The sequence below is a fragment of the Dama dama genome, chromosome 23, assembly GCF_033118175.1.
Source record: "Dama dama isolate Ldn47 chromosome 23, ASM3311817v1, whole genome shotgun sequence".
NCBI lineage: Eukaryota > Metazoa > Chordata > Mammalia > Artiodactyla > Cervidae > Dama > Dama dama.
Window position 1 is genome coordinate 24551605 of NC_083703.1, and position 19263 is coordinate 24570867.

Here is a 19263-nt window from a genome sequence, read left to right on the forward strand (position 1 = left end):
CAGCACTGACAGTAATGTATTTATCAGATAACACAGCGTCATATGTGAGATTTCTCTCGACTGTCGAAGCCCAGGCGACGCCATCGCGGCAGTGTGCTTGTCTCGCCGCACTAGGATCGAGTTCCCTTGGCGCATGGGGCTCCCTCTCGCCCCGCTGCAGTCAAGTTTGGGTTCGGTTTGTGAAGTTCTCTGACCTCCTGGCGGACGCCTGTGCCCACAAGGTGTGACCCTCGACGGCGCACGGCTCCCGCGACGGCCGGGCGAGCTCCGCGCGTCCAGGGAGCCGTGCAGCCGGAGTTCCCCACCTGCGACCGCCGGCCGCGCAGGGCGCCCAGGCACCGCGCCGTGACGTCACGCTGGGGACTGCGGTTGCCGCGAGACGGCCGCGTTCCGGTTCCGGTCGGTTGCCCGGGAGACGAGGGTACACAGAGAGAGCCGCTGCCGTCGGAGGCAGAGCTGTAGCCGCGGTTGCCTGCTCCGTAGACTCGCAGGCTCGGCGCTGTCGAGTCCGGCACTCACGAGCCGGTGACGGGCGCAGAGACGCGGGCGCCATGAGTCAAAGGCAGGTGCTGCAAGGTAGGCCCGGGCGCCCCGACGGGGGAGGGAGGACGGCGGAGCCCGAGGGCCGCGCGAGGCGCCCTCCAGCCTATGCCTCTCCCCGCAGTGTTCGAGCAGTACCAGAAAGCCCGGACCCAGTTCGTCCAGATGGTGGCGGAGCTGGCGACCAGACCCCAAAACATCGAGACGCTGCAGAACGCGGGTGAGCCCTCAGCCTGCATCCGCGTCGCTCCTCACCCGGGTCTTGCCTCCCTTGCAGCCCCGTCCTCTCCCCAAACCTCCATTCCTAGTTGCCCCAGGCCCTCCTCTCAGCCTCGCCCCTCACCTTATATCTCCAGTCCCTTCGTCGCCCAGTGTCCCCTGGCCTCGCCTCAAGTCCCCATCTCCCCGCTCCCCCGCTGGCTGGGAGCTAGCTGCAGGGCGGGGACGGACGATGGCGTCTCTAAGTTCCTCCAGTCCACCGCGGAGGCGGTAGAAGTGTTCGGTCTCTTTTGCGGATCTTTGCGGGTCAAGTTTCCGGATGGGTATGAGAGGGGCCAAGCATTCCTATTTCCATCTTTATCTCAACTAGGCAAATGTCAGATTTGAAAGTCAAGACCGTACGAATTGCCTGGAAGTCACTTTATGTGAACGTGAATCTACCCTAATCAGCCCCATTTTCCCGGATGCCCTGCCTTTGATCACCTTCGACTTGACTTTCTCACACCAAAGGAATTCCAGAGCGGTTGATAACGTTATTTCTCGCCTTGTGTTGGTGAAAGAGTAAAGAAAGATATGCTTGAATATTTTCCCAAGAGATTCCAAGTAGGCAGAGACCTAGCTTTGAGAAATCTTTAGTGATGCTCGTATTCCACGTCTTGATCCGAACTTATGTAGATTCTACAGGCAGAGGAAGAATGTGTGTGCTATGTGTGTGATTTTCTCCTTACCTTTTCACATAATGGTGGTCCCTTCTCTCTCTCTCTCCATCCTCTGTGTCTGATTAAGGATGATTCCACCACCACCTGAAGGTAGCATTTTATTGCTGCTGTGTCATGAGAAACCTTCAATTTATGGGTTATGATCTTTAAAACTCATTTAAATTAACATGGAATTAGAAGAGAAGTAAGAACATATTTCCAGGGCAAGAATTTTAGACACACTGTTTACTCTGAGTTTCTTTGAGGGGAATTAGTACTACACTAGGTGGCAATTTCTATTGTCAGTGGGAGGAATTCTGGTGCTTATTCATTGCATGCTTTTATTGGGGGGGGGGCGTGGAGGAGTGTAGTTAGAATAGGGAAAGTGTATTTTATAATCACTTTAAAAAGCTATTAATTTTGAAGTAAGTGTACATTCACATGCAGTGGTAAGAAATAATACAGAGAACTCAGTTGCCTCAAAACTGTAGTGTGATCCAGGATATTGGCATTGATAACAATCCATCAGGTTTTGGGTTTTTTTTTTTTTTTTTTTTTTAGTTTTCCCTAGTTTTCCTTGTACTAGTGTGTGTTTGTGTGTGTTTAGGTCTATATAATTTTATACTGTGTGTATCCATCACCATTATAGTCAGAGATTATCACCACAGGATCTCTTACCTCCCTCTTTTCCCTAACTTTGGGCACCCAGTCATCCCTTCTCCGTTTTGAAATTTTCAAAGCTGATAATCTTTCGTTCTACAGTTGTTTCACGTGGATTCATTTCCTTTCTTCTGCATGTGTATATGTGTGCTTGTGTGCACGCACGTATATCCCTCAAAGTATCCAGCACAGTGCTGGACATACAGTGTTTCATATACACTGACTATGTTAACTTTATTAGAGCATGTTACATTTTTTGAACACACTTTTTTGAGGGAATTTTTTTTCCTTCCAGTCCTACTTTTGCTATTTACAAATATTTGATTTTTTGGACAGTATGTATACAGCTAAACAAAAATGTAATTTCTTAAAAAGGGAAAATGATTGACATTATTTTAGAAATTTGATAGCTGAAATATGAATTGTACAGATAACTACTAAGATGCAGAATATCATGTTTAATGTAAGAGTGACAGATTATCTCTTCCCACAAGTATACACTATAGAATATATTATGGAATTTAATCAATACAAACAGGCTAAGTCATCACCAAAGTATAAGTAACTTAGATATGACATTCTTAAATAGCCACCTATTGCACTTACAGTCTGACTTAGAAAAGAATGGAATACAAAAGTAATATAGCTTAACAGTTTGAAATGATCTCCACTTGGTGAGAGCCTGTGATGGTTAATTTTATGTCAACTTGACTGGACCTTGAGATCTCCAGACAGTTGGCTAAACAGTATTTCTAGGAGTGTCTAGGATGTCCAGGATGGAATGGTAAGATTTTTCTTTCCCCTGAGGAACTTATTTTCACATACTTCATGTTATCTAAATTCAACTTAAGCACCCCTTTAATAACTTTAAATAGAGACAGATAATGAAGATTCCAATAGATTTATCCTTTTAATATAAAAAAACCCTGTAAGCTTTGTTATGAAAACTGCTCTTATTAGTCATTTAAGCATTTAAGTGGTTTCCTTTTCAAAAATCACTATGGATTTAAGATGCGTCTGAATGAGCCACAATATGTGTACATAAATTACATATTTTGATCAATTTTTTTCCAGTCAAATGAATTCATTTTGGTTACATAAGATACTAGTACATTTTATTCCTGACTTTGATATACAGTCTTTATACCTGGGAGAGTTTTGTTTTCTCACTTTTCTCCCTTAATAAACTGTTTAAATAAACATGTATCGGGGGTCCAAAATAATGTGAAAAGAAGTTTCCATATAGACATCATGATAAATTAATATCTTGTTAAGAATTTTTAAATCCACTGACTATGAAAGGAACCTTAAAGGTGAAAATTATCGATGAAGTTTTATTTCATTTAAAAATCTCTGATCTTTTTCATTGTGTTTTTGATGTGTCAGTGAGAGAATTTGCTCTATTAATTATGTCCAAAGTAATTTTAAAACACAGTGTTGCAAGATACCTTCTTCAGAGTATTTGGACAAAAATAGGTTTGACTTACTATAAAAACTGTGTACAGTGTGTCTGTAACCTGGATTTTTTTCCTCTTTGAGATTTTGTTCTTTCTAAATCAAAAGAACATACATGAAAACATTAAAAAGTTTGTTATAAAATCTCATTATGCACTTTCAAACCCTATATGTCTGAGCCCTTAAATCTTACAGGTATTTAAAAATGAATTTGAATACTTTCCCTCTTTGAATAATTAGTAACACTTGACTGCAGTGATAGAGATAATACATAGTAACTTGTACCAATTGTAGAATTTCAGCATTTGGAAGTGGTTGTTTAATTATAAAATGTAAGAAAGATGTTTTATGGTATACTGGAGTGCCAGGCCACTCTTTGGTTGTTTAGAAGGTCTTTTAAAATAAGCTAATAAAAGCCCCAAGAACTTGATTTTTAAACTGCGTAGCTACATTAAATAAACTTCTTCTGAAGCAGCTATTTATATAAGAAAAGTAAGGGTAAAGTTTAAAATAATACTTTGTAATATTTTGCTTATAACCTATACCCAAATGGTAAACATGGCAAATCAAAAGTTATGCATATTTTCAAAAGAGTAGGAATAGAAAAGTTTGCCTAACACTTTAAATATGCACCTGTATGAAACGAATTTACAAATTGAGGCAATTTATTTGGTTCATAATTCAAGATAATAAGTAACGCATATTGACATAAAATTTTAAATTACATGTGTCTGGCACAGGGTGAAAATCTTCAGATTAATGATCTAGCACTTCGGTTTCTATGAGAAGGAAAAGCCTGTAGCTGGCATTTATGATGTATTGAAAACACATCCTGGTAGATACATGAAGCATGAGTCTCCTACAAAAACTACTTTTCTAAAGGATTTTAGAACCGAAAAAATAATTAGTAAAGCAATTTCAAAAAACTTAATGAAAAAAAAAAACCAAAAAACAAAACTTAATGAGTTATGCTCTTTAAATTTGATGTTTTTCCAATATAAAAGGAGCCTTATAGTTCTGAATGTATGATAATTACAGCACTTTTTATTAATGATAGAGGGAGTGTTTTTCTTTTTTAAGGATAGAGATAGAGTTGTTTTTTTTTTAAGGATAGTGATAGAGGTTTTTAATTTTTTCTTTTTACATATACTTAAGTGGAAAATATTCCAGGGAACTATAAAAATTCTGAATTTGTATGCACCTAGTATGTCCTATAAACAAGATTTTTCAGAGTTTTATTGTTTGTCCCAAATCATTGTTCCTATGTGGACATTTCCTGTTTTGATATCTAAGCATTGGTACATAAGTAGAAAATAATACAACCAGGACTAGAATTTCATTGTTTTCCTAGGAAAAGCTGGATGACTGAAAAAATAAAAAAAAAATCCAAGCAGTACATGAGCCTGAAAGAGTAGGTTCTTAAAATGGCAAATTGTGTGGGTTAAATTTTAATGTCACAGATTAAATGGCTTTGAAAAGTTATCTCAGTGTTTTCTAAAAACACTTTACATTTGAGTGTTTTTTCAAGGCCTTTGCTCCTCTGACTAGAACCTTTTCCTACACTTTTTTGCCCAGTTAATTCCTACTCATTCTTTATAGCTCTATTTAGATGTTGATTCCTCAGGGAGACCTTCCTCGAGCCCTTCCAGTGAGTTGTCTCTTATGTTTCCCTGATTCTAACTTTTCTCTTTCATAGTCATCACAATTGTAATAGTTTAATTTCTGCTTTCTCTACTAACTGTTAAGTTCTATGCTTAACATAATGCTTAGCTTATCATAGAGCAGATGTTCAACAAGTTTAAAGAGGATGAAGGAAGGAGTAATTATTTTTCTAAGTGTTTTCATATCTCTTAGATTAGATTCTTACAACAGCTCAGGTGAGTAGAGTAGGTATCATCTTCACTGTGGTTAAATCTCAAAGAAGTCTGGATAATTGCCCTCATCTCTAAGTGAGTTAGTGGCCGAACTGGGACTAGGACCTGTTTCCCTATTGCTAGCTGACTTTGTGCTCTTCCTGTGTTACCTGAGGTATCAGGAAACCATTCATAGATGTTCTAGGAGTTTCGAATAAACCTCAGTGTTAACTTTTTTTTTTTGGCCGAGCCACGTGGCTTGTGGGAGCTTAATTCCCAGACCAGAGACTGAACCCCTGTCGTCGGCAGTGACTGTGTGGAGGCCTAACCACTGGACCCCCAGGGAATTCCCACTTAGGGTTAACTTTTAAGATACGTCATCTGTTCAGGCCTTTGGGTACCAGTGACTGTTCAGTAATTGTGTGTAATGGCTTTTGAGGTCTCCTCGAGGACCACTGTGGGACCTTGAGTGAAGGCCTACATGCTGAAGACTAACTTTGATTGATAAATACCCGGAGATTTGAGGAAATGGAAGTTGTGTTTAGCACTTAAACTGGCCTCAGAGTTCTAGAAGACCTTTTGGCTTCCTCTTAACTTCTAAGGAAAGCCTTATCAAACCAGAGGCTCTTTCAAATCACCCAGAGAAAGTGTCTAATCCCCTGGAAGTTGAGAACCAAGAGAGAGTATTTGACAGAGTTGTTGGACTGACCCCCGCCACGAAGAGTGCCTGGGAGACCTTGCCCAGAGAGGCCAGCTGCCCTCTGACTGACCGCCTGCCCTCCTGGGCTTTTTGAGAACATGTGAAGTAAAGCTCAGTGAAGAAGGAGGCTCTTGATATTTGTTGGTTGATTGATGTGAGCGAATACTTAGCACTTCCTTTTGTTCTTTATTTAATCATACTTTGTGTGAAGGACTTTTCTTCCACATTCACAGGGAGCAAAACTTTGGGATTTCTGTTAAGTAGATGTACTGGTCCTAGGAGAAATCCAGGGCCATACCTTGAGAAAAAAATTGCCCTTGCTTTGTAGTTGACCCATCTGAACACAAGTCAGACTTACCTAATTTTCAAAGTGAAATATTGGTTTTGCCATACACCCTGGTCTTATAAGTGCGGCTCCGTTTAGAATTTATTTTTTAATCAAGTTCTGTTAAAAATTGAGGTGAAAACTAGTGATATTTATGCTTGAGTATGTGTGCCTATGTCTCCAAAGGAAATGATCTCTGTCCACTCACTGTCGAGTTAGAATCACTATTTAATTGTGTACGAATGCTAGATTACATTAGTTTTCCATGGAACTGTCTTTGTAGATTTAGTCTAATAATATTCCCTCTTCTTTTTTTGAAGGCTTGTTTAAAAATAGCTACTTAGACTTTCCCATGACTTTTAAAATCTATCATTGAAGACGTTGTGCATTTTGCTGTTACTTTTTAAATATAAAATTATATTATTTTAAAAGTTTTTTTGATATGGACCATTTTTAAAGTCTTTATTGAATTTATTACAATATTGTTTCTGTTTTATGTTTTTTGGCCCCGAGGCAGGTGGGATCTTAGCTTCCAAGCCAGGGATCGACCCTCCATGATCTGCACTGGAAGGTGAAATCTTGACAGACTAGACCACCAGGGAAGTCCCCAAGTGATACTCTTTTATACAATCGATCTTTTGCTATTTGTTTAAATATTATGTTTCAAGCTAGGCCTATGATTTCAGGGAAAAAAATTGTTCCTGCTTCCTTTTATTTCACAGAATGATTCTCTTTTTACTTTTGCTGCCCCGAAACTCAAGTTTTATGCTCAGAGTTCAGTTGTAGCAACTATTACCTAAACTATGTTTCTGATTTAAAAAAAAAACAAAACACCCAGCCCCCCCTCCACTCCATCACTCTTAATTATTATCTTTGTATCCATATCTTTTAGAGTGAACTATCTCAAAACAATGTAGGCAGAGTATGAGTAAAACCAAAAATTTCATCTGAAGATAGATTTTTTTAAATTAATTTATTTATTTTAATTACTTTACAATATTGTGGTGGTTTTTACCATACATTGACAAGAATCAGCCACAGGTATACATATGAAGATAGATTTTTGAACTGATTGCCTTTCAAAAGTTTCCTTTTCAGAAATTACCCATGAAACCTCTTGGAGCAGGCAGTTCTTTTAGCAATGTCTTCTCTTTTCTCTGTACTAGCCTTATCCCGACATTCCAGTCTTCTCCAGGCAGATGGGTGTAGTAGGTATATCTGTAAAAGAGAAAACAACAGCTTCATCATTTGCTCAGAAGAATTGAAAGCAGGGACTCAGATGGATACCTGCACATCAATGTTTACAGCAGCGTTATTCACAAACCTGAAGGTGGAAACAACCCAAATGTTCATTAACACATGAATAGACAAACAAAATGCATGTACATACAATGGAATATTGTTGTTGTTTAGTCACTAAGTTGTTTCTGACTCTTTTGCAACTCCATGGACTGTAGCCCACCAGGCTCCTTCTATCCATGGGATTTCCAAGGCAATAATAACCTCAGATATGCAGATAACACCACCCTTATGGCAGAAAGTGAAGAGGAACTAAAAAGCCTCTTGATGAAAGTGAAAGAGGAGAGTGAAAAAGTTGGCTTTTAAAGCTCAACATTCAGAAAACTAAGATCATGGCATCTGGTCCCATCACTTCATGGCAAATAGATGGGGAAACAGTGGAAGCAGTGTCAGACTTTATTTTTTTGGGCTCCAAAATCACTGCAGGTGGTGATTGCAGCCATGAAATTAAAAGACGCTTACTCCTCAGAAGGAAAGTTATGACCAACCTAGATAGCATATTAAAAAGCAGAGACATTACTTTGCCAACAAAGGTCTGTCTAGTCAAGGCTATGGTTTTTCCAGTGGTCATGTATGGATGCGAGAGTTGGACAGTGAAGAAAGCTGAGCGCAGAAGAATTACTCTTGAGAGTCCCTTGGACTGCAAGGAGATCCAACCAGTCCATCCTAAAGGAGATCAGTCCTGGGTGTTCATTGGAAGGACTGATGCTGAAGCTGAAACTCCAATACTTTGGCCACCTCATGCATAGAGTCGACTCATTGGAAAAGACCCTGATGCTGGGAGGGGTTGGGGGCAGGAGGAGAAGGGGACGACAGAGGATGAGATGGCTGGATGGCATCACTGACTCGATGGACATGGGTTTGAGTAAACTTCAGGAGTTGGTGATGGACAGGGAGGCCTGGAGTGCTGTGATTCATAGGGTCGCAAAGAGTCGGACACGACTGAGTGACTGAACTGAACTGAATATTGGAGTGGGTTGCCATTTCCTTCTCTCGGGGATCTTCCTAATCCAGAGATGGAACCTGCGTTGATGACGCAGGCAGATTTTTTTTTTTTCTGTTCTTTTGTTTTTGGCAGGCAGATTCTTTACCACTATTATTCTATCTTAAAAAGTAATGAAATTTTGATATGTGCTACAATATGGACAAACCTTAAAAATATTTTGCTAAGTGAAAGAAGCCAGACAAAAAAGGACAATATTGTATGATTCCATTTATATGAAGTATCTAAAATAGGCAAATTCATGGATACAGAAAATAGAGTAGAAACTACTGCAGGCTGAGAGTGGTGGATATGGGGAGTTATGGTTTAATTGGTATACAGTATCTGTTAGGAATGATGAGTAGGTTCTGGAAATGATAGAGGTGATGGTGGTACAACATTATAACTGTACTTAATATCACTGAATTGTGCACTTAAAGTGGTTAAAATGGTCAATTTAATGTTAGGTGTATCTTACTACAATTTAAAAAAGAGAAAACAAAGAAGAGAAGTCACCAGGGCAGCCAGAAATCTTTACTGTGACTTCAGTGAACCCAGAGGCCTGATTTGCAGAGACTTGCTTTCAGTAGAAAAAAGTTGAGATGTTAAATATCTTTATAAAGCACCTCAAATTGAAGTAATATGTATAGAAATTATACACATGTAATCTGAGACTGAGTTATTTTTTTGTCTTTATAAATGTTTGACCTTTTCCCCCCTGGCTTATATATGCAATTGGCCTGCAAAATTCAAGTGATAGGCCTATGTTTTATTAAAAGGAATTAAGGGAAAGGTTGATTGAGGCTATTCTATAATTTCTTCCAATACTTTTTTGAGAGCACGAGCTGCCTTTACTCATGTGTGAGGTCCCTATTTCTTGCCACTTGGTAAGCCTTGATCTATTTTTTGAATGAATAATTGTGGGCAGGATCCATGAGGTTTTTATTTTTGTAAAACTAGATAACAATGTAAATATTATTAATAGAAGCAGTGCCTCCAGTATGGCACTGAAACAACAAACACAGAAAAGAAACTCAAAGCTATAAAGTTGGGGGTGGGGAAGATTGTAAAGATTTAGCCTATGGGTTAAATTTCATAAACATTTTCACACCATTTAATGAATTTATATAGGGAAGACAAAACTGTCTTATAGATATCAGAGTATAATATGTGAATTACTTTTACTATTAGATACAATATTAGGTAGTACTTGTTGGTTCCTTCAGTGGAGACCCCAGTGAGTTCATTAGCTGCTCACTGAGGACCTTGTCTTATTAGATATTATAGCAGTTATTCAGACTGCTGTAACCTATGGACTCTATATTTTCATGCATTCACTCACCAAGGATCAATCACCATGGATTCCTAATGGACAGACAGGTAAGGAAATTTTTTTTATGTTATATATGCTCCTCTCCTTCCTCCTCCCCTCCCCTCCCTTCCTTCTTTCCTCAGTTCCTCTTGCAGCATTATCTGTATTTTTAGGACAAACCTGAAATTAAAGTAACAAAACATGCTTAGCCTGTGTAGGAGATAAAAACATGTTCCTGGGAACTGAAGACTATGAAGCACTAAGAGGCAATTCAAAGACTAGAAATTTGGGGCAATATTTTCTCTAGTAAAAATGACCTTATTCAGATATTTTAAATGGAAACTTTAGCTTTTACAAATTTTTCAAAATTCTCATTGTCTGAACAAGGGCATATGACAGAGCATCTGTATGAAAGCCTAACTTTGATACTGAATATAGGAGTAGAAGCGAAAGGAATTGTGTGTCATTTTATTGACCTGATTTTTGCTGGGCCAAATGAAGTAGAAAAAGGGAGGAGAAAATATATAAATCAGCAAAATTCCTTTGAATATGTGGACAAGTGAAATATATTTTGGGGGGTAGAACATCTTATTGCTAAAACGGGAAACTGAAGATAGCCAGCACTGGGAGACTTGTGGTATGCTAGCTAAATATAGTAGCTAATAATAAATAATAATGTAATTGTGCTTATTGTGCTTAGTCACTCAGTCGTGTCCAACTCTTTGTGACCCCATGGACTGTAGCCCACCAGGCTTCTCTGTCCATGGGGATTCTCCAGGCAAGAATACAGGAGTGGGTTGCCATGCCCTCCTCCAGGGGATCTTCCCAATCCAGGGATTGAACCGGGATCTCATGCATTGCAGACGGATTCTTTCCCAGCTGAGCGACCTGGGAAGCGTAAGAAGTGTAAACTCAGATAGATGAATTCATTCTTCAAATTCATAACATGAATTTGATAAAATTTTGATAAAGTTCGATATATAAATTATACACATATAATATGAGAATAAAATTTTGTCTTTAGAAATGTTTGACCTTTTTTCCTCTGGCTTATATATGCAATTGGCCTACAAAATTCAAGTGATAGGTATATGTTGTATTAAAAGGAAATAAGGGAAAGGTTGATTGAGGCTATTCTATAATTTCTCCCAATACTTTTTATGAAAGTTCTAATAGAACTTTATAATAGAACTTTCAGAGTTTTTGAGATTTAATTAAAAATTTTAGGTTAATAACTCAGTATGGATTAATTTTCTATTTATATTTCAAAAGACAGTTCTATCAAGTTAGGAAAAAAGGGAATACCAGAATCATCAGGAAAAAATAACATAAAACAAGTTTATGATTCTTTTAAAACTATTCTAAGCATATTTTCATTTTATATTTTTGTCTCATTAATGTATTTATTATGAAACTTTAAATATATCTTAAGAAATTTAGCTTTTCTTTTTTAGAGTATTGACCTGTTTTACTTAAAATGGTACATGTTCATTATAAAAAAATCAAGTTATACTCAAGAACAAAACAACAAAAAACCCCAACTCAATTAAAAAATGGGCAAAGGACTTAAATAGGCATTTCAACAAAGAAGATGCACAAATGTTCAATAAATACATTCACCATCATTAGTGAGAGGGAAATAAAAATGAATCCACAAGGAGATACCACTTCATACCTACTAGGTTGGGTTATTCTAAAAAAAATAAAATGCAAGCATTGGTGAGGATGGGGAGAAATTTAAACGCTTGTACTTTGCTAGTGGGAGTTTAAAGTGATGTAGCCTCAGTGTAGTGGAAAGTGGTTTAACGGTTCCTAGATACTGGTGATGATTACACACCATTATAAATATGTTTCATGCCACTGATTTGTACACCAGAAAATGCTTAAAATGTTATGTATATTTTACCACTATTAAAAAACTTAAATCAAGTAATAAGCAACCACAAAGAAGAGATCAACAAATGGTTGGTTTTAGATCCAGCTTTCTAAAAGGAACCATGTAAATATTTGGTAGTCATTCTAATACCTTATTTTGCACATTGAACTGTTTGTTGTGAGATACTTCAGAAATTATCTCTATAGAAAGTGTAGAGAATAATGTAAGCAACGCTTATGCACATGGATGTGCTGAATTGTTTAACGTGAGCTGTGGCCTAGGCCTGAGAAAGGGGGGCTGTGTGCCTGCAAAGTTAACCAGCCTGAGCAGGATGCAAACTTGCAATAGTAACCTTCTGTAAAAGGATCTAACCAAGTCAAATTAGACAGAAAAAGGATCACTGAAGAAAACTGGGAACTGAGAAAAGCCACAGGTTTTTTCATTAAATGTTTCTATGATAAGCATCCTTATCCTCTGTTTATGTTATTTGATAGTACTGTTTATCTTATTTTGGTCTAATTCTAAATGTTGTGTTTTCCTTTTATTTCTATTTCACGTGTTTCTGGATATAACATTACAAAAGAATATTGGTAATATGTATCTGCTTTTATAAGTCACAGGGGTATTTTTTAACAAAAGATGTCATAACATGCAAGTTGAACAGCCCACTGTAAATTACATTTAAAAGTCAAGGGGCACTTTGTTCTAGTTTGAACTCTGTCATCACCTTTTTTGGTAGTATTATACTAAAACACCTTTATCAAGGGGTTGCTTCCAAGATGGCACAGTGGTAAAGAATCTGCCTGCCCATTCTAAAGAAGATCCCCTGGAGTAGGAAATGGCAACCCATTCTGGTATTCTTGCCTGGAAAATTCCATGGACCGAGGAACCTGGAGGTCTACAGTCCATGGGGTCACAAAGAGTTGGACACGACTGAGCACATAGCACAGCAGAGTTAATGTAGAGTTGGAATATTGAGTAAAATGATCCAAATGAAATAGTTTACCCCACCTCCTCAATTTTCCGTATTATTTCCATCCAGTTTTACGTATTATTTAGTAAGTATGAATAAAGAATGTCTGAATTTCTAACCTTGCTCCTGCATTTTAGCTGTGTAATTTCCATAATTTTTCTCAGCCTTCATGTCCACATCTGTAAAACAGATATGATAATAGGACCTACTTCATAGATTTGTTATGAGAATTCAGTAAATTGATATAGAAAAGAAGTTTTTAAACACAAAATAATATATAAGCTACTTTTATTATTGTGCTGTGATCATGGTATTCCTACTATGTATTCAACCCTAGAATGAATATTAATGAGAGCTAGTAATATGACATACTTCCTTATCTTAAAGAATTTATTTATTCAGAGACAGTGTCAGAAATCTGAATTTACAGCCCTTTATGAATGGGAAGCCCTAGTCCAATGGCCCTTCTAACTCACCTGGCCCTGAAATAGATCCTCATAAAATTTCTGTAATAGACGCTAAGTCGGTTGGGATCAGAGAGAAAAAACCACCAGAAGACTTGAGAGGAAAGAAGTGAACTGAGCCCTGAAAGAGATAGGGTTTGCAAAGGCTGTTGGGGGGGTGGGGGCATGTGGGGTTAAGGTGGGGGAGCACAGCTCCTCAGTACCTTCCCTCCCACCCCCACCCCCATAACCCTGCTAGGTGGGCTTTCTACTGTGTGCATTACAGCTTCTCTCTGCATTCCTCGTGACATCACACAGCTAGAGTTTGCCAAATCAGGGATTTAAACTCTGGTTCTCCAAAGCCGTTCTTAGTTCCTTGCTAGGCTGCTGCTTTGATAATTGCAGGTTATATTATTCTATGCCTTGTCCAGTTGGCTGCTGCTTAATATTGTATTAGTTTTTAGTGGATGGTTTTTGTTTGTTTGTTTTTAATGATATTTCCCTTTGCATTTTCCTATCTGCATCTATGCTGAATGGTATGTTTGCTTTTTAATTTAAAATTTGCTGATTTCTTATTTCTTGTAACTTAGGCGTAATGGCTTTGCTGAGGCCTCTTCTTCTGGATGTGGTCCCAACAATTCAGCAGACTGCTGCCTTGGCTCTGGGGAGACTGGCTAATTATAATGATGACCTGGCAGAAGCAGTCGTGAAGGGTGACATTCTTCCACAGCTTGTTTATTCACTAGCAGAACAGAATGTAAGAATTTTTTAAAACCAAAGTTATATGATTTTTGTTTTGGATTTTAAAAAAATTGATAGTTTGGGTACAATTGCAAGTGTGCAGGCATAGAATTATTAGGATATTAATACAACCTTCAATTCTTTGAACTACACATAATAATACCTTTAAGGTATTTTACTTTGAGGCTAATAGCTTTTCTGCATTACTGTTGGTATAGGAGAAAACATATTAAAGTTTTTAATGGAATTATACACACGGCAGTGCTTCTATATATGGCCTTATTCAAGTTATAGGATCAGTCTTTGAAAGATGTATGGCACCCTGGGCAAATAAGTTACATACAGTAGTGTTGTGTTATTGACTCAGTCCAACTCTTTGTGACCTCATGGACTATAGCCTGCCAGGCTTCTCTGTCCATGGGATTCTCTAGGCAAGAATACTGGAGTGGGTTGCCATTTCCTCCTCTTGGGGGTCTTCCCGACCCAGGGATCGAAACCAGGTCTCCTGGATTGCAGGCAGATTCTTTACCGTCTGAATCTAGTTAATGGGCAATGGAAGAGAGAGCTTTGAAGCAAGGGGGAAGAGAAGCATTTGAAAGCAAGGAGAATGCATGTAAGGGAAGGTTTGACAAAGCATTTTTTGCCAAGTATGCAAGCATGTCAGGCCTTCTAAGGGTCATCTAAGAATGCTTCCATTTTTTTTCCCATCCTGTCTGGTTCCCTTTATGTTCCTAACAATAGTTAAGGATCTTCCTTTAGGTAGGGTCTTTGCCTGTTTGTTCCATCCTACTGATTTATCATAACCTAGGGATATATCTTTCTTGACATGTCTTTAAGATTAAATTATCTTTCTTACACATGTATAACCAGAGGACAGACAATTCAATTAAAAAATGGGCAAAAGACTCCCACAGACATTTATCCAAAGAAAATGTACTAAGAGCCAAGATGAAAAAGTACTCAATGGCATTAGTCACTAGGAGATGAAAATCAAAACTGTGAAAGGCCAGCATTGTACCTACCAGGATGGCCATAACAAATGAAAGAAAAAAAAGGAAAACAGCAAGTGTTATTGAAGATGTGGAGAAGTTGTGTACAGTGGCACAGCTGCTATGGAAAACAATTTGGCAGTTCCTCAGTAAGTTAAACATAATTACTATATGACCCAGCAGTTCTACTCCTGGTTATATTTTCAAAGAAATTGAAAACAGGTGTTCAAGCAAAACTTGAACACAAATGTTCATAGCAGCATTATTTGCAATAGCCAAAAGAATGACTAGATAAAGTAAATGTTATATATCCATACAATGGAGTATTATCAGTCATAAAAAGGGGTGAAGTACTGGTACATTCTACAACATGGATGAACCTTGAAAAAGTTATATTAAGAGGAAGAAGCCAAACAAGGCTACATATTGTATGATTCCATTTATATGAAGTATCCAGAAAATGCAAATTCATAGAGATGGACACAGATTAATGATTGCCAGGAGCTGGGGGAAGAGGGGAGTGAGAAGTGGCTACTTAATGTAGGGGATTTCTTGTTGGAGTAATGAAAATATTCTGAAACTCGATAGGTATGGTTGCACAACACTGAATGCACTAAATGTCACTGAATTGTACACTTTAAAAGAGCCGTTTTTTTTTTTTTTTTTTTTACAAAATGAAATAAAATTCTAATTGCTTTAAAATGTGCTTTTTTTTTTTCTTTTTTTAAAAATTGGAGAGTGAATTGTTAATGACTTTTATCTCTAGGAGGAGTTACAAAAATTGTATTTTTCTTGTAAGTGTTCTTTCTATCATCAAATGCTTGGACTCTTAGCTCCTTCTCTGAGGGCAAGGTCTGTGTTTGATATCTCACATAGAAGGTTCTCTAAGGTTTTCTAAGTGTGAATGAGTGCCCATTAGTTAAAGCAACAGGGCACATGTGAGGAGAAAGTGAGAATGGGAAGCATCTTCACAGGCTTCTGTCTCCCTCCCCTTCCAGGCCTTTAACCCATTTCTCACATGAGATTTAATCTCTTCTTTGGGCATATGAAGTCCTCTGGTTTGGTTTTCCCTCCCTTTTCCTTCCAGGTTTTCTTTTGTTCCTCCCTTCCATCCTTTCTTCTTTCTCTTCTTTTCTTTTCTGGCAGTTCTTTTGGTGAGGCATTCCAGGAGAGAAGAGAGTTACGGATATGGAGAAGCAGAACTTAAGAGGAAGGGGGAGTGAAACAGGAAAGTGTGAATTCTAGGCACTGTAGTTAATACTAACTGTTGGTGTTCAGTAAAGTGTGAATTTGAAAATTCTGCAATATACATTCAAATCAGCTTACGGTAATGACAAGAAATGTATCACTATTATTTTTCCACAATCATGAGAAAATAATCTATGGAAAGCTACGTTAAAACTCTATTCTAATTTTTGTAATGATTTAGTAGGTATTTGGTTATGGACTTGTAAAATTAGACTTTATAACAAATTTTTTATTTTTTTATAATAAATATTTTAATGTCTATATATGTTGACACTTAAGAAACTAAAGAAATATATCAAATAAAAACATTACTAACAGTATATTCCTTATCTTTTCAACATATCCTAATTTTTAAGATATAATCTGTTAAAATATACCTTTTGTATTTTCTCTCTCATATTTATTGATTTTTAATATTTTAGCCTATGTAAATAGAATGCTTTCAAAACAGTTGTGGTAGTCACCTAGTTGCTTTTTTCGTTTACACTGTGAAGAAATAGAAACTTTATCTGATGATTGCTAAGTACACCTCAGAGCATAGTTGTTATTTCAGGATAACACGGGACACCGGAAAGGTTAGTTGAGGTCATGCTTAGAGACTGAGGGCAAGTAAAGGAAATGAATTTGTCAGGTGACAGTTTAGTTGCACGTGCTAACAATCTAGGAGTTCCCACAGGACAAACAATACCTTTCACTGTAATGCACAAACATAAACTCCCATTATTTTATGAATCTGTAGGAAATAGAATGCTTACATTTTATTTTATGCAGTTTCCAAATGCATGTTTCAGAGTAAAACATTTGAAATGAAATTAAAGATGTACACCGTTTCAGTTCAGTTACTGAACAAAAGCAATGGGGAAGCTCAAAAAATCAAAATGACTTTGCAGGATGTTTTTCATCTTTTGTATTTAAAAACTGCTGAGCTTTTTTTTTTTTTTTAATATCAGTGTCATTTTTTATGTTTGTTTTGGTCAGTTTTAACTTTTAGCTTGATTCACACTGAGTTTTGTCTGTTTATCCTTGTAGCGTTTTTACAAGAAAGCAGCTGCCTTTGTGTTACGAGCGGTTGGTAAACATTCTCCCCAACTAGCTCAGGCAATAGTTGATTGTGGAGCACTGGACACACTGGTGATTTGCTTGGAAGATTTTGACCCTGGAGTCAAAGAGGCTGCAGCCTGGGCACTTGGCTATATTGCAAGACATAATGCAGGTAATGGCCCTTATTATAAAATAGGATTATTAAAGTTTACATTAATAAGGTAAACCTGGTTTTGCTTACTAGTAAACCATAGATATGAGGTCTTAATGATGTGTCTATACGTTATGGGAGATAGATTTTGAATGAAGGCCAAATTGTTTAAATCACAAATTCATAAAAAAACAAACAAACAAAAAAAACCCTGTACATGTCAGTCTTTATCTTAGTTAGCAAAAGAGACATTTGAAGACAGAGTGGGAAGCAGGGGGACATAGGGAGAATGAGATATTGATTGATTCAAAGACCTTGGTAAATTGGTTCTGTTACAAAATTATTAGAGCTTGTTACTCCCCAGGGGACATTGGGTCTTCACTCTCACTTATGGTAGGGTGTTCCAAGGTAACCAAGAGCCATGTTGTATGAGTGAATAATGTTGAAAAGATGTGGGCATGGTAGCTTTCTAGAATATATTTGTATTCAGCCCAAAATTGGCAGGAAGAAGGAGAAAGAGAAGGAATACCTTTTCTTATGAATTGAGTTCAGTAAGGCCATCAACAAGGGACCTGGGCCTCTTGTGTGAAGGTTGTGCCGATACACTTGATTGGTAAAAAATATACAGTGAACAAAATTGCTCCCACCACTTTACAGAAGTTGCTAAATAATATGCAAATAACACAGTAAAAGAATAACAGTTTGAAACATGTAAAAGTGAAAACTTTGCTAGTAATCAAAGAACTGCATAATAAAACATCAGTGGAAGTAAAGCAGAAAAAAAACCAAGTGGTTAAGAGCACTATGGCCTTAGCTAGAATCTGAGTTTGAGTCTAAGTTCCAGTCTTTAGTTGCTGTGTGACCTTGGACATGGCTTTTAAACTGTCTGAAACTTAACTTCCTCATCTGTAAGAAAGGTTGTACTACTTCCACATTTGTTGTGAGATTGATGAGATAGGCCAGTACGTGGTAAATATTCAATACATTTAATATTATTAAAACTGAAGATTTGAGAAGGCATGATGATGTTTCTGTTGACGAAGGCACTAGAAATTGTATGAACTTGTAGAAAACCATGCAAATCTAAGCCATAAAAGAGTTTATGGTTACTGTAGAAAGCCTGCTTTGAGAATTCATCCTAAGGATAGAATCCCACAGAATGAAGAAGCTGCATTTATGCAAATGTTACTGTAGTGTTATTTGTAACATGAAAACCCCTCAAATATTTGGTAGAAATTTAGGGGTTAAATTATAGAAGTTTACTTAATGGAATCTCATTCAATAGTTATGAATCCTGCATGATAACATGAAAAAGTGATTGTAATGTGAAAAATTAGAAAATTATATATTACAATTATGTGTGTGTGTGAAAGTCACTCAGTTGTGTCCCACTCTTTGCGACCCCATGAACTATACAGTCAATGGAATTCTCCAGGCCAGGATACGGGAGTGGCTAGCCTTTCCCTTCTCCAGGGGATCTTCCTACCCCAGGAATTGAACCCAGGTCTCCCGCATTGCAGACAGATTCTTTACCAACTGAGCCATAATGATATAAAAATAAAATCTTATGTGGATTTAAGTTACAAGCGAGTACATGTTTGTGTTACTAGGGTTATAGAATGAAGAATATTTTAAATTCATTTTCTAGATTTTTCAATGTGCATGCATGTGTAAAATGACTATTTATTGAGTAACTACTATGTGCCTGGCTCTGTGCAGTATGCATCAGGGTATTATCTCATTTTGGCTGCAGATACA

General features: G+C 37.5%; 1 protein-coding gene across 3 annotated transcripts in view; it reads left to right on the forward strand.

The window, feature by feature from the left end:
- The first annotated feature begins 443 nt into the window (after window positions 1–443).
- The window catches only part of SPAG6 (sperm associated antigen 6), a 60251-nt gene continuing 41431 nt past the window's right edge, over window positions 444–19263 (forward strand). For 2 of the 3 annotated variants that reach the window (XM_061125727.1, XM_061125728.1), the window contains exons 1-4: window positions 444–576; window positions 665–760; window positions 13926–14092; window positions 17343–17526. In XM_061125727.1, coding sequence (XP_060981710.1) covers window positions 552–576; window positions 665–760; window positions 13926–14092; window positions 17343–17526 — 472 coding nt within the window. In that variant the 5' untranslated portion in view covers window positions 444–551. Of the gene's footprint in view, window positions 577–664; window positions 761–10059; window positions 10112–13925; window positions 14093–17342; window positions 17527–19263 lie in introns of those variants that run through there. The other variant, XM_061125729.1, reaches the window with a different exon arrangement.